The sequence below is a fragment of the Thermomyces dupontii genome (genome assembly GCF_041956625.1).
Source record: "Thermomyces dupontii strain NRRL 2155 unplaced genomic scaffold VTN31scaffold_7, whole genome shotgun sequence".
NCBI lineage: Eukaryota > Fungi > Ascomycota > Eurotiomycetes > Eurotiales > Trichocomaceae > Thermomyces > Thermomyces dupontii.
This window is the reverse complement of record NW_027192313.1, coordinates 931,362-945,562: the sequence shown is the minus strand read 5'-3', so window position 1 is coordinate 945,562 and position 14,201 is coordinate 931,362. Positions and strand designations below refer to the sequence as shown.

Sequence of the window (14,201 nt, the reverse complement as noted above, 5' to 3'; positions counted from 1 at the left end):
GCATTATTGTTAACATTTGCCTCCACAGTAGACATCAAAAGACGCCTCTCCCACAGAGACGATGAATAAAAGCTTAGCTTCCAAGCTCTTCACTGTTCTCGCACAGTCTGCAAGGTTCAACCAGCTGGCTGACTATCTCCTCGTATTCCTCCCAAGTCACCAATTTCGTTGACGCTATTACAGGTAGAAGAGTACTTCCTCGCACTCATCCAACACCACGATTGTGGCGTCTGTCAGTTGGTCGTTACTGTACTGACGTGCATGGCGGATAGGCAGATTGCGGGCAGAGATAATGGCATTCCCTCGTGGCTGCTTGCTGTTGCTTCAGTTCTGAACGGAGAGGGAAACGCACGGATCAAGTCCTTGTCCGATATCTAAGGCTAACCTGATCTGGAAAGATCAAGTGCTTGTTGAGTTTCTTGCAGAAGTGGACAAATCTGCTTCCACAGAGCAGCAACTGCTCAGAATGAACTAAACTCAGCTTGGTTAGGACAGAATGACCGGAATGGGGCTGCAGATCCACTGATCCACGTCCATGATTGGTTCACATGAACAAAGCAGGAGTCGATGAGGTAAGAGACTAGGTCAGAGTTCCCGACAACTTGAGCAAAGTAGACCAACCAAGAAGAGAAGCCAGTCTGGAGATTCGGTAACTGATCGTTTCAATTTGCTTCATTCTTCTGTATCATAACTACCTAGTAACTTATGTAATGTACGGAGTACCGGTGCTGCGTCATTCGCTGGCCTGTTGTGTCTTTTTAAGCTTCAAGAAATAACCCGCCAGCTTGAACTCCTTCATCCTCCAACTTCCTACCTCGCAGTCTGATCGGCAAGCAGGACAGGTGATACCTAGTAGTATTGCACCTTCTTGGCCCGTTCTCAATTTGAGGGGTAATTCGACATCCACACCGGACGAAGCTTCTTTGAATCGGAGCCAATCGACAGTATTCGATGCTAACCGGTTACTATTCGCCACGCTCTTGGAGGAGGATCGTTATCAGTCTCTGCAAGAATACGAACGACCACACTGATTCTGGTGTGTCTTCGAAACCGCCACTTCCGACAAACGGCCGTAAGATCGTGATTCTGCATCGTGCAGATCAGATCAACTGAGAGCGAAACATGGGCAGCTATGTCTTCCGATGGTAGGTTTTCCTCGATTCAGTTTGCTGAGGAGCTCTTTGATTCCTCTGGGAATCTCGACTAAGCCGTCCATGCCAGGCCCTATGAAGCGACGGAGGTCTATGTTACAGGCTCCTTTGACAACTGGGGTAAGACGGTAAAACTGGAGAAGAGGGGCGACGTATTCGAGAAAGAGGTTCAGCTTCCCTCGGCAAGCGAGAAAATCCACTACAAGGCGAGTTTACTCCGTCCTAAGCCCAGCCATGTCATTCGACACTGCAGCCCGGAATGATTTGGTCCGAATCTTGCGGTGACCAAAGCTTGTCCGGAGACCCCCTTCGCTGACGTCATGTACCTTACCCAACTATTGTATTAAACATCCTCTACCTCCGCCGAGCAGTACATGCCCTTTTAGTTCCCGTGCACCCCACAAGCTCAGTTCCTAGCTTTTCATTGCTAAACTGCGCGGATTGCAGTTCGTGGTTGACGGCAACTGGGTTACCGACAGCCAAGCGCCCGAAGAAAGCGACGACCAAAACAACATCAACAACGTTCTGCTCCCCGAGAAAATCACAATGGCTGTCCAAACCAACGGCAAAAGAACTGCTCCGACCGTCATGGCTGGTGTGACACCCGACTCAACTACTGCCGGACTAGCCGCCCAGGTCCCCAAAGAGTCCACAGGCTTTGATGCGAGCGGCGAGACCGCCACATCGACAGCTGCCGTGGATGGGCTCAAGGAACAGGAAATTCCTGGTGGGTTCCCAGTGACTCCTGCCAATGAAGCCAACAAGGAGTTCTCAGTCAACCCTATCCCGGCTTCAAGCGGGATAGGTAATCCAATCCGGTTAGCTCCGGGTGAGCCCGTGCCGGACGCCAGCAAATTCAACGAGAACACCGTCGAGTCCACAGCGCGGACCGACAAGGAGAGCTACGAAGCTGGCGCCAGTGCTCCGCAGGCCCCTGGTGCAGACGAGTCCAAGCCGGCGAATCCGGGGATCACCATCATGTCTGCCGCACCCACCTCGACCACAGCTGCTCTCGCCGGCCAAGTGCCATTGGAATCGTCCAAGAAGACACAGACGGGCGGGGAAGCCGCCGCTGAGCAGGTGCCTGATGTGGTTAAACAATCTCTAACAGAGGCCAAAGAGGAGCCGGAGGCTGCCGCGAACCCTAAGGCTGTCGAAGAGAAGAAGCAGGTCGAAGAGGAACTGCAGAGTAAAGTAGAGCCGGAAAACGCGGGAGTCGAGACAACAACTGCTGCCAGCGAAGTACCCCAAGTGGTCAAGGAATCGTTTGTGGAAGCTCGTGAAGATCCTGGCGCAGCTGCAAACAGTGAAGCAGTAGCGGAAAAATCGCAGGTTGAGTCGGAACTTCAGAGCAGAGTCCCCGTGGCCGAATCCGCCGGAGAACCGGCGCCGACGACCACGGCAGCCGCCAGTGCGACGGCGCCAGGCACTGAGTCGGTCCCGGAGAACCGCAGACCGGTCGACTCTGTTCCGGTTTCGCCAGGCACCACAACGCCAACAGGAAAGAAGTCTGGGGAGAATGCCCGAGCAGAGCCGCCGTCGGAGCCCACCGTGACAACGGGAGTGGTTTCGGGCGAGACGTCCAAGGTCTCCGAGGGCACAAACAGCGCCATAGCGGACAAAGACAAGAAGAAGAAGAACCGCACGAGCGGCTTCTTTAGCAAACTCAGAGAAAAATTTCGGTACTAGATATTTTCTTTGGCAAGATGAGACAATGCTACATCTGTTAGGGGGGCGGTTAGGGCTATTGGATACTGGTGCTAATGGTGGATGTTTGGGTGGTTGGCTTTCTCCTTTGTTTTGCAGTGACAATGATCAAGATACCTCGATTGCTACGGTTGACTATTGTATGCTTTGATGTCTGGTTGACGACTCTGATGCCTCGTGGATGCTTAGTTGTGATTGTGATTTCAAATCGATTCAAATCAATTGGCCATTAGAAATCTCTTCTCTTAGATGTATGCTGAAGACGATGAGCATCACACAAAGCAGAAACAGGTAAAATGACAAAACACAAAACAATGCACATTATATTAGATTTCATTCATCAATAAAGACATCATCATATAAAGCAATCATCATCAATCGAAATATGAATGAAATGCCCGATCATGAAACACGATGTCAGAAGGAAACAACAAATGGGACGTTTTTTTTTTCTCACCACGTTCATTCACATCTGCCCATCATAATCCCGCCAGACATGTTCATACCACCGATTCAACATCTCCGCTGTCTGCTCAACATGCACATTGTTTGCATACCATTCCCGCATTAAGGCCTCGGAGTAACCATACCTGGTCACAAACTCTTCCCAGATCTGCTCACTGCTTTTCATCGTCATGTTCTGGGGTGCAGGCACGGGGTTAGGCGCAGTGATGGGGGCAGCGGGAGCGGCGGGAATAGCACTTCTGGGCGGAGACATCAGCTGCTGCTGCGGCGGCGGCGGCGGCGGCGAAGGCTGGGCACGACTACTCGCCTTTGGCTCATCATTCACCTCGGCACTGGCAAGAATATCTCCCAGAAAAGGAATCTTATGCAACCGCTGCTTGAGCTCGTAAGCAGCAGCGACACCACCCTTGGCGAGCGCCTTGAGAATTGCTTCGTTGACCGCGATGCGGTTTCTGATGTGGATCGCTGCGATGGCGTGCTGAGCGGCCTTGACAGATCTGTACCGATAGCGAGCGCCGCGGAGGTCAGTGCGGGGGGTGATCACAATTGAAAGAATCTCTTGTTCCGGCTGCTGCTGCGGAGAAGACGAGGTTGGCGAAGTAGGAGGGTTGATGATAGGGGCCGGATGCACTCCTACGACGGTGACATCTGCGGGCCGGACGTAAATAGTGGGCTTGCTGTGTTGACCCCGCTTACGGATCCGGCTCGAGTCATGAGGCCTTGCATGGCTGGAGTTTTGCTGGCGTGCTCGTTGCCCGGGGGAGCCGGGAGAGCCACGCCAGCCGAGCCGGTGTTGTCTTCTGCGCTCCTGCAACACCTTGTACTCACGATACTGCTGGGTGAATTCCTCGGCCAGCAGAGCTGGCTGCGGCCAGTCGTCGAGCCCATGCCAATGATACCAGGGAACGGACTGGAACTGAAAGACGTCGAGCTTGTTGTCATCGATCTGGATGATATTGTCGTCGAGAATATCAACCTCATTTTCAGACTCTTCCGGATGGTTCTGCCGCAGAATCACATGAGCATGATATTCAGCCGCGCGACGAAAGTCCGGATGCTTGGATTTGTTGTACTTGCGCACAAATTCCTCCCGGACGCTGAAGAATTGCCTTTGCTTGGCTTCGGCGATTACCTGTTGTTGCGGAGTCAGGGCTTTTCTCTTGCCCCGGGGCGCTCTGCCTGAGTTTGTGGCCGTGGCCGGCACGGTCTCACAAGTTTCCGCGGTTGGAGAGTTTGGAGATGGACTGCTGTGAGGACTGTCCGACATCTCCCGAGGTTGACTGGTATCTGAGTTTTGTATTTTTTTTTTCCGAGGTAAAGTAAAGATATAAGGCAGTACAAAAAGAAAAAAGAGACAATATAGTAGTGATTCAGCGGATAATGACTGTGCTCAGAGCAATGCAGTATGTAAAGAGTTGAAGATGAAGCCGAGGATAGAAACCTGAAGACGAAAAGACGAGAAAAATCCAACGGCTGGGAGGAAGGAAAAAAAAAGGCACTGTTGTATGACAGCTTCCTCCCTTCTCCATGGTCAGCTGAGATATCTGCATATCTTTCTTCTTTTTACGGCAAATTCCGAGCTGTATTCAAACAATTGATTGATCGGGATCTTCCAGCCACGTCTCCTCATTGAGGAGTCGATATTGCCTGCTGTGAAAAGTTTCCTAATTCGGAAAATAGTGTCTCTCCAAAGGGGTCACGCACACCTCCTTCCCCCCATCTATTAGAGATGAGATTGGTCCAAGAGACACTCCTTCAGTTTCATATTGTAAAGACAACTCTGTACGGGAATCCCCAGCCGCTTCTGATTCGTCTTATTCAGTCTGTCAAGTATTCACAAGGGTAGTCCATCCCAGCCGTCTAAAAGCCATTGCACCGACTCTGTCTAAATAGGGATTGTCTGGTTGATTTGGCCATTCAATTTCACCGGATAGCCAAGCATACTGGACATGTCAGCATCTTTTCCTTTATCCTGTTGAAAGAAAAGTAGAGGCAAAAGTAAAACTTGAACTAGCACTCCCAGCAGCAATGGAAGGAGCATGTAGCAACTTACTCGGAACCTCTCTTGGTTGCCCAACAACCGCAAAAAATCGAAGCCGGCCAGCAAACGACCTGCCATTGATCAGAATCAACATAAAAAAAAAAAAATGAAGAATTGAACTCACAGCAGCAAGTATGCAAGCCACAAAACCTCAAGTTGTGAACAAAACCCCTCAGCAATATCATCACATGGGCAATCAAGGGCTCACGGACTTACCCGCTGTCGGCCCAACAACCTTGCACCGGCATGGGTTTTGGTCCGTTCCACACTGGAAGCAGATAGGGAAGATGGGAATAAAAAGCATACTGTTGAGTTTATAACTATACGCTTTATGTCCTCTCACTAGAAAAGAAAGAAGATGATGCTAGATAAAGGACTTGTTGATTGACGTTCAGCCCTGTGGAGCAAGTTGTTACTCAGCATGACGTATCCGTGCAGATGTGGTATTTTCTTCACATTTGAGCTCTACCACACATGATTCAGCAGGATTCGCAACAAATAATGCATCAGCATGGACTTCTACAGGAATCAATTTGATCTTCAAGTTTTACTCATGTCCAACAGGCAAATCACGCAACACCATCTGTCGAAGTAATCTTGAAGAAGTCCTGATAAGCTTCATGCCAAGACGGCTATCCATGTCGATCATCCTGGCTGGAGATGGATTAGCACGTGACTTGTGAGAGCCCTCACTTGTGGTTTCGTAGGTTGCTAGTAGAGATTCAAAACGACCCGTTCGTGCCAGAAATTTATCATCACATTCATTACTATTAGAAGGCTAGATCATGAGCTCGCCAGCATGCCGAAAGAACTTTAGCAATGCTACAAACTCTCAATGTCCTAATGGTCAGCAATCAGCTCTACTGTAAAGTCAGGCGTGACCTCTTGAACCGCCCTTAATGCCACTGAAGAAAGGGAATTGTAACGCAACACTATTAACACCTTCCTCGTTCGCTAAAATGCGTTCGTCTCAGAAACATGGCATTCCCTAGACGACTCGGCGCTGACATAAACGACTCAGATCATGCACTGTGGTGCCTTCTTCCGTTGTTTTTCCACCGTGCAGAATTTTCTTTCCCACAACCGTCGTCCCCCTCGCTCCTCTCAAGCGTGCCTTTTGCAGTTGACCACTTCTCATAACACTTCCCATCTCTGAACACACGCACGCAAAGTCAAGCCAGCAAAGTCACACAATGAGCGGCTCGAGAAGAGATCGCTTCACCACAGCGCCCTCGTCTGGGACGCTCTCCCGCCTTCTTTCGTTTTATGGCACCAGCCGCGAGTCCAATGCCATGACAAATTCGCAGAGTGCCCGCTCCCTCATCACTGCTCTTCCAGTAGCCAGGGATAGTGATCACGACCACGACAGCGAACAGCAGCCCCAGCAAACTCCGCAGGAGTCCTGGGAGCTCCAGGCATTTCACCGCCAGGGGGTTGAGACAATGGCCCGTAACGGAGCGATCATCGTCGATGCCACTCACCCTGGCTGGCCCTATGATCGTGACAATCCAATGAACTGGCAGACTTGGCTCAGAATATACCATACTGTGGCATTCGTGCTTCTCTGCTCTCTTGTGTCAGTAGTCAGAAGTGGCCTCTGATGTTCATCCAAAACGCTGACTCACTTGTGACAGGATGCTTGCGTCTGCGACGTACGCGGCAGCTTTGATACACATTGAAGCGGCCTTTGGCGTTTCCTTCGCCGTCGCAATTGTGCCCCTGTCGCTTTATTTCTTCGGTCTGGCAATCGGGTCTCCGATTGCCGAGACGATCATGGAGGTATATGGACGTAGACACCTCAACCTCGGGACAAGCCTCTTGTTTCTGGTCTTCACGGTGGCAGCCGGGTGCGCGCCGAATTTTGCGGCCCTGGCGGTTTTCCGTTTTCTCTCAGGGGTCATGGGCTCGGCCCCAGTGGTAATTGTGACGGGCACGATGGTCGATCTCTGGCCAGAACTCTGTCACTGTCCTATAGTTCTCCTGAACTCTGCCTTCATGTGTCTTGCCACCATTCTGGGATTCATGGCGGGCGGCTATGTCGTGACCTATTACGGCAATTGGCGCTGGACGATGTGGACGGTGCTCTTCGCGGGGACACCCATCTACATCTTTGCCCTTCTGACCAGAGAGACGTGCGCCAAGGCCATTGTGAAAAACCGGGCCAGAAGACTGAACCTGACCACCAATGAGGACCCCGCTACCCAGGGACTCCATGCCGTCAAGGCCCTGTTGACCGTGAAGATCAGCAGTTCGCTCAAAATGCTGTTCACAGAGGTGACTGTGGCTTTGGGCTCCTTGCACAATGCCTACATCTTCTCGTTCCAGTACTGCCTCTTCACACTGCTTCCTACGGCATTCATGGACTCGTTTCTGTTCACTGTGCGGGAGACAAGCCAGCTCTTCATTGGCGTGCTTGTCGCGGTCCCTGTTGGAACTCTTTTTGTGGCTTTTCACGAGCGAGTCCATGTTGATGATCTGTTGGAGACAAACGAAGAGGTGCATCCCCCTTCGCCAAAGAAGCGACTCACCCATGCCTTGGTGGGAAGCTTCTGTGTGCCTTTTGGGACACTATGGCTGGGATGGGTCTTCCAACAGCATGCACATTGGTTCAACGCCATTTCATCTTTGTTCTTTGTTGGAGCTGGAGTCTTCATGGTCAATGTACGTCAGGCAGGACACAGGGAGTTTCAAGACAAAACTGACCTGGAGCAGTTCGCGCTGAGGCTGTACCTGGCCGGGGAATATGGAGTCAGAGGACCGCGTGCTGCAGCGGCCAGCGACCTGGTTCGCTATGCTCTTGCTGGGATACTCCCATTTGCGATGAGGCCATGTAAGAACGGGTTCTTGTTCCCTTCCTAGAAACCGAGCTAACCATCCACCAGTGTATGAGAGGCTGGGTGCTCACTGGGCCCTCACACTTCTCGGCGGTTTCTCGGTTGTGGGCTTCCTTGCTCAGATTGTGATTCGCCAATTCCCGCCCAAGCACGGGGAATGAACAACCATGTGGCTGCTCCTTGAAGAAAAAGGTCCAAAAATTCAAATTCATCATTCAGTTGCATCTCACCCTTCCCTCTCTGTCCAAAGAAGGATGAGAGGGAGGTGAGATGCAACGGAAAATTTTTCTTTGTGTTGCTTTGCTGTATTTATAGTGCTCATTGTTTGTTTGTTTTTCGTTCCTGCCGTGAGAGGAAATGTGAAGTGTGAACCCTGATTTAGGAAAGCTGTCATGTACTCCGTAAGCCTTAGAGGGTGGTTACGTAATTGCTTATGTGCCCGGGCATTCTGATTGGTCAAGCCACAGCAATGCTTACGCCACACCAGATCTCCACAACCCCAGAAGGACGATCTATCGGGGCTTGGATCTGCATCCAAGAGAATCCAAGACCAGGAATGGAGGGGAGGATGATGAATCAGTACGTTGCCCTGGATTAGTCCACATGCCGGCTGAACCGAGAAGAGAGAAAGATATCTCTGCAGCCGTGTCTTTTTTTTTCCTTTAAGAAAGATCATGCTTCAATCAGCATTGGTACCATAGATCAGAGTACTCCACGTGATTCTCTTTGATCAACGTCTCGCAGATCAATCGACATCAATCAATCCCCTCTCCCGAACCATACTGATAGATTTGCCGTTCCACAATGGCCAACAGCCTTATCCCCGTCTACATTCTCCTCGGACTTGCCGCCGTCCTGGGCGGTATTGGTCTGGTCGTGTACAAGATCGTCCGGGAGGTAAGCGACCTGGCCCGGGCGGAAATGGAGAAGAAGAACGTCACCTTCAGCCGGGATGGAATGAAGCTGGGGGTGCAGGAACTAAACGACGAGGACTACAAAGACCGCAGCCAAAGGTGAGTCAAGGCTCTACGTGCTTGCTCTCTCAGTCCGCTAGGGCTGACGGCGTGGATCCATCTAGCGTCCTGGTCAAAATCTGGAATCACAGTTCGTTTCCCGCGTACAGAAGTCGGCTGTGGAGGACAGCGCCTACTCCTGGTTTCAACGCTGGTTCGGAAAAGAAGTGAGTACGACCTGATGTCGGGGACTGTCAGTTGCCAATGTGATCGTCTTGTGCAACACCCGAGCTGATCGTTCTGGATGTGGACAGACACGACGATTGAATTCGGCCGTCCTGGTACAGGATCGTGGCAATTCCCACTAGGTTGAATCACGGGTTCGTCAGACAGAAAAGGTCTCTGTACGGATAGCAGTATCTATGGACCACCACGACCTTTGCCTGAGTCGAGCTTCTCGAAAGATATTCTTGTCGATGGCTGGTCTCGCCCTTGTTATGTACTCGTTAATAATGCTCGGTGTCGGAAGCTGCAAGTCCGGCCCCAATCCTCGTTCCTGTATTCCTGGGGGTACGATTCGTACAACTCGAGTTAGTGACTGGTGGAATAGATCGCTCACCAAGTGAAATTGGGAGTGTGACATGAGCCTCCAGTAGTCAAGTGCAGTTTCTTGATCATGGTCTCATCGCGTGATGAGTGACGGCTGTGTGAGAGTACTCTTATCACGCTTCTGGTGTCTGGTTGCCCTAAGTAACTCCAGTCTTTGGAGTTTTTGAATTCAACCCCTCTTCTTAACGAAGCAGCACCATACTACTAGTCCTGCAGTAGTCGGCACTTGATCGGTCGCATCGAGGTCACAACGAGATAGTGCTACTGTAGTGATCATATATGTGACAATTTCTGATTCGCACAGCCCACGGAATTACCCCGTCAGGATTATCATCACACAAACGAGTCTTCCCTGTCTCTCACCTGCAAGACAAATCACGTGGAGGACAACAACAAGATGGTTGGACTTTAGAATCTTTTCTGATGAGAAATATCCATGAGGCCATTGGAAGACTTTGCCCTCCCCTTTGTTCCCCGCAGCTCGGGATTTAAACCGGTCAAGCAACAGGCTTGGCCGAGCCCTAATCTTATCTTAGCTCGAACCCGACGCAGCCAATGGCTGGCGGCATTCTTGGCAACGTGCATTGGGGATTGTCACTCTTGGTAGCATTTCATAGTACAGTAGTTCATTCATGTCGAACTTTTTTTGACGAACCTAACGTAATGGCTCCCCCGACATGACACTGACACTAACTAGTAGATAGAGATTGCCGTTGGAGCCGGACTGTATATGGTCGAATGTCTCCACGCAGCGGCCATTGCCGTCGAAACTGACATGTATAGATCCCCATAAACACTCCATCTTTTTTGAACATAATCTCTCTCTCTCTCTCTCTCTCTCTCGCTGCAGATCGTACCTGACCTCGCTGATAATCATGCCTCTCTCCTCACTTAAAAACTTCCTCGCGCAATATTTACCCTTCGCCGATGGCTCAACAACAACCACGGCAAATGAGAAATACACCCGTCTGTCCTCCTCGAGCGACAACGAGACCGACGTAGAGATGGCGACGTCTCCTACTCCCTCGGACGACAGCCCGCTTAGTAGTAGCACGCAAGAAGAAGAAGAAGAATCTCCCGAGACAAGGTCCGCGCTGGTGGACGCCCGCATCGTGTCCGATGCCATTATCGGCCTCTCCGACGGCTTGACTGTACCGTTTGCCCTAACCGCCGGGTTGTCCACGTTGGACAACACCAAAGTCGTCGTCTTTGGTGGGCTGGCGGAGCTGATTGCCGGTGCGATTTCCATGGGGCTGGGAGGATATCTCGGTGCAAAGAGCGAAGAGTAATACTTTCCGTTCCCCAGACGAAACTCTCCAATACGAAAAAGCATCCCATGCTAATGAAGTACTACTTAATCTAAATGAACCAGAGAATCCTACCACGCTACCCTCAAAAAAACCACCCGACAAATCGCCACCGACCCTTCCGCCGCCGACTCCATGATCACCGACATCTTCACCCCCTATGACCTCCCTCCGCACGTGGTGGCCGATCTCGCCCGCCACCTGGCGGACTCTCCACGCCTACACACCTTCCTCATGAACTTCCACCACTCCCTCCCGGAACCCTCCGGGTCGCGGGCACTGACCTGCGCCGTCACCATTGCTCTGGGTTACTTCGTCGGGGGGTTTATACCCTTGGTGCCGTACTTCTTCGTCGGTCCGCATGAGGCGTTCTATGCACTGAAGTGGTCGATTGCAACGATGGCGGTGGCGTTGTTCGTCTTTGGGTATGGCAAGACTTGCTACGTCTGTGGGTGGATGGGGAGACACAATGTTCGGCAGGGGCTATATGGGGCGATGCAGATGGTGCTTGTTGGGGGGACGGCCGCGGGGGCGGCCATGGGGTTGGTGAAGTTGTTCCAGGTGCTGGCTGATGGTATGGGGAAAGATCAATAAGGATTATGAAAGCGAAGATTATTCTGTTTTTTGTAGGGTGCGCAAAGAAATTAGGGCTCCAAACGTGGATATCCAAATGAGGAAAGTACGAGTGAGCGGCTTCACAATCTTCGCTCCAAGAATCTAACTTACTACTAAGTAGCTTCCTACAGAGAGTACAAGGACAGATAAGCTAACATCATTAGTATTGATTTATATTCCAAGATTAAAATCTACGGGTATAATACAGATCAATCATCATAGATCTTAACCCTCTCCGAGTACTCCCTTATCCTCGACACATAATGATCCTCAATCTCATCGCCATGCCCGCCCGCAACTCTCAACAGCAACTCATTCAACGACGATCTCCCGAGAATATCAACATGGTCCGCCGTGTTAGGCCCACCCCGGGCCGAGAATCGATCTGGCTCATGCAGCATCTCATACGTGGTAACCTTGATACCCGCCGGGTTGTATCGGCGAATCGACCGCCAGCCGCGACTGCACATGTACCCCATACTGAGCAGGTTGACCGTGCCGTCTCCCTCGCCCATGACAACGCCGTGGTCGGCGCCCGACGCAAAGTCTGTGACCGTCGTGTCGATGGAGACGTTGAGGCGGGTGTGCGGGTCGCGCTCCTCCTGGTAAAAGTACCCCCGCTCCGTCGGCTTGCCGACGCCGTAGAAGCAGTAGATCTTCATGTCGGGGGCCAGCGGTAGACGGACCTCGAGCGGGTTGAGCCACTTTCGCGGGTCATCCTCGTTGGCCTCGACTTCGGCCTGCGTGTGTGCCACGCCGTGTGAGTAGCTACTGGTCACCTGATGACGGTACCAGTCTTCCGCCTGGTTGAGGAGGTAGGAAAGGCTGCCTTCGACGGTGAGGTTGGTCTTGGTCCACGTCGAGTTGGACTCGCGGAACCGGAGTAGGTTGCCGTAGGTCTCCAGTTGGCCTGGCTGGTCGTCCGGCGCCCACGTCGCGTTGCCCCAGACCAGGTCACCGCCCTTGGGCAGCATGCTGGAGATGCCCGGCATCGCGCGGAAGATGTCGACGCGTTCTTCACGGGACAGGAACCGCTCGAGGCCGTACACCGCAAAGGCATTCAGCTGCGCCGTGTCGCGCATCTCCCCGGACAGCACCGCCGTCAGGCCCTTGACGGCGCCCAGCATGCAACCGCTGATGTTGATCCACGACGCGATGTGCCGGTTGACCCAGTCCTTGCCGCCGCCGCCGCCATACTTTTCATTCTCTACCCACTTGAAGAAGTACAGAACCACTTGCGAGCCCATGCTGTGCGAGACCAGCGTCACCTTTTCGTTCTTTACCTGCACCATCATCTCGATGTGCGACTTGAGCCGCGTAAAGTACTGGTCTCGCTTCTCGAGGTTGAGGTACGACAACCGCCAGTCATAGGCCGCCGACAGCGCGTTCGTCGGATCGTACCCGATCGTGGCCAAGTTTTCCAAGATCTTGTTCCATATCCAATACCCCGTGATGAAAAAATCGGTTGCATCAAATCCCTGGGCGGCCCGCAGCTTGATATTCGGCGGATCCAGCCCCGTCTCCTTGTCCAGCATGATATGATTCTTCCACCCGGCTTTATCCATCACTAATGCCCGCATCATGCTCCAACTGCCCCATAGTCTCTTGCGAAAGTACTGACGCGACTCATCGTCCGTTCCCCAACTTTCAAGCCCGGTCGAAATCACGCCGGGGACCATCACTACCGGATGTTTCGCCGTGATTCCTTGCGCCTGGAGCTGGAGACCAACCGAAAACGAATCGTAACTGATCGTATCCCGCTCATGTTGCTATTCAAGCCACATCCCAAGTCAATTCTCAGTTCATTTCTTTTCACCCCGGCACCACCCGGGAGGAGGGGGAAACACCCATACCGTAAACGCTAACGCATCGCTAATAAACCCTTGCGGCATCACATCAATCAATGCGTCCAAATTGAGATCCGCAAGCACATCCAAATTGATCACTTCATTCTGGTTGGCGAAAAACAGCGCGACAAACACCCCAAAGAGCCCTCCGAGCAAGAAAACGAAGCTATGTCGTCGCTTGCCGCGCGGTTTGGCCATGTACTGCTTGAATCGCGTCCACCACCAACTTCGACTGGGCTTTCCAGCCGCCGGGGTCTTTTTCTTGTCGGAGGGGGGTGCTGCGGTCTGGTCATTTACTTGGTGATCATGACTCTTATCGTCTGCGCCATTGTCGTTGTTGTTTTCGCTGTCTTTGTGCGCCCTACCGTGACGTTGGCGAAGGGTTGACTCCATGGCTCGAAGGAACGGAGTATTCTTTTGAGCGGATTCGTGGAGGATTCGTGCTATCGCTATGACAACGCGTCAGGACGGTCGACCAAGAAAAATTTTTCGAGCAGATTTTTTCCATCGAGGGAAGCAGGGATAATTGTGGCAACCCGAAGCAAAAGAAAAGGATCTTGCGTCTGGGGATTTTGAATCACATGCGACGGAGACGGTGGTATCATCAAGGTGGTTCTAGGTCCATCATTCTGCTACATAGTCGGCCATCCCAAGCAGGCGGAATCATTGCAG

At 52.0% G+C, this 14,201-nt stretch overlaps 6 protein-coding genes across 6 annotated transcripts; 3 read left to right on the top strand and 3 right to left on the bottom strand.

Annotated features, from left to right (window-relative positions):
• Positions 1 to 1,122: 1,122 nt before the first annotated feature.
• VTN31DRAFT_6691 (uncharacterized protein) lies at positions 1,123 to 2,840 on the top strand (the record flags this gene model as incomplete). The annotated part of the gene is made up of 3 exons (XM_069407329.1): positions 1,123 to 1,145; positions 1,222 to 1,357; positions 1,599 to 2,840. 3 exons carry the CDS (start codon positions 1,123 to 1,125, stop codon positions 2,838 to 2,840), a joined length of 1,401 nt encoding a protein of 466 aa, XP_069258866.1.
• A 484-nt stretch (positions 2,841 to 3,324) lies between these two features.
• Positions 3,325 to 4,590, bottom strand: VTN31DRAFT_6690 (uncharacterized protein; the record flags this gene model as incomplete). The annotated part of the gene is made up of 1 exon (XM_069407328.1): positions 3,325 to 4,590. The coding sequence occupies one exon, from the start codon at positions 4,588 to 4,590 to the stop codon at positions 3,325 to 3,327; it is 1,266 nt and encodes a 421-aa protein (XP_069258865.1).
• A 559-nt stretch (positions 4,591 to 5,149) lies between these two features.
• On the bottom strand, positions 5,150 to 5,612 carry VTN31DRAFT_6689 (uncharacterized protein; the record flags this gene model as incomplete). Its single annotated transcript, XM_069407326.1, has 4 exons — positions 5,150 to 5,266; positions 5,377 to 5,435; positions 5,489 to 5,514; positions 5,581 to 5,612. 4 exons carry the CDS (start codon positions 5,610 to 5,612, stop codon positions 5,150 to 5,152), a joined length of 234 nt encoding a protein of 77 aa, XP_069258864.1.
• A 3,390-nt stretch (positions 5,613 to 9,002) lies between these two features.
• Positions 9,003 to 9,478, top strand: VTN31DRAFT_6688 (uncharacterized protein; the record flags this gene model as incomplete). The annotated part of the gene is made up of 3 exons (XM_069407325.1): positions 9,003 to 9,211; positions 9,277 to 9,378; positions 9,466 to 9,478. 3 exons carry the CDS (start codon positions 9,003 to 9,005, stop codon positions 9,476 to 9,478), a joined length of 324 nt encoding a protein of 107 aa, XP_069258863.1.
• A 1,157-nt stretch (positions 9,479 to 10,635) lies between these two features.
• Positions 10,636 to 11,661, top strand: VTN31DRAFT_6687 (uncharacterized protein; the record flags this gene model as incomplete). Its single annotated transcript, XM_069407324.1, has 2 exons — positions 10,636 to 11,045; positions 11,133 to 11,661. 2 exons carry the CDS (start codon positions 10,636 to 10,638, stop codon positions 11,659 to 11,661), a joined length of 939 nt encoding a protein of 312 aa, XP_069258862.1.
• Positions 11,662 to 11,891: 230 nt separating this feature from the next.
• VTN31DRAFT_6686 (uncharacterized protein) lies at positions 11,892 to 13,922 on the bottom strand (the record flags this gene model as incomplete). Its single annotated transcript, XM_069407323.1, has 2 exons — positions 11,892 to 13,451; positions 13,536 to 13,922. The coding sequence occupies 2 exons, from the start codon at positions 13,920 to 13,922 to the stop codon at positions 11,892 to 11,894; spliced, it is 1,947 nt and encodes a 648-aa protein (XP_069258861.1).
• Between the last annotated feature and the right edge of the window lie 279 nt (positions 13,923 to 14,201).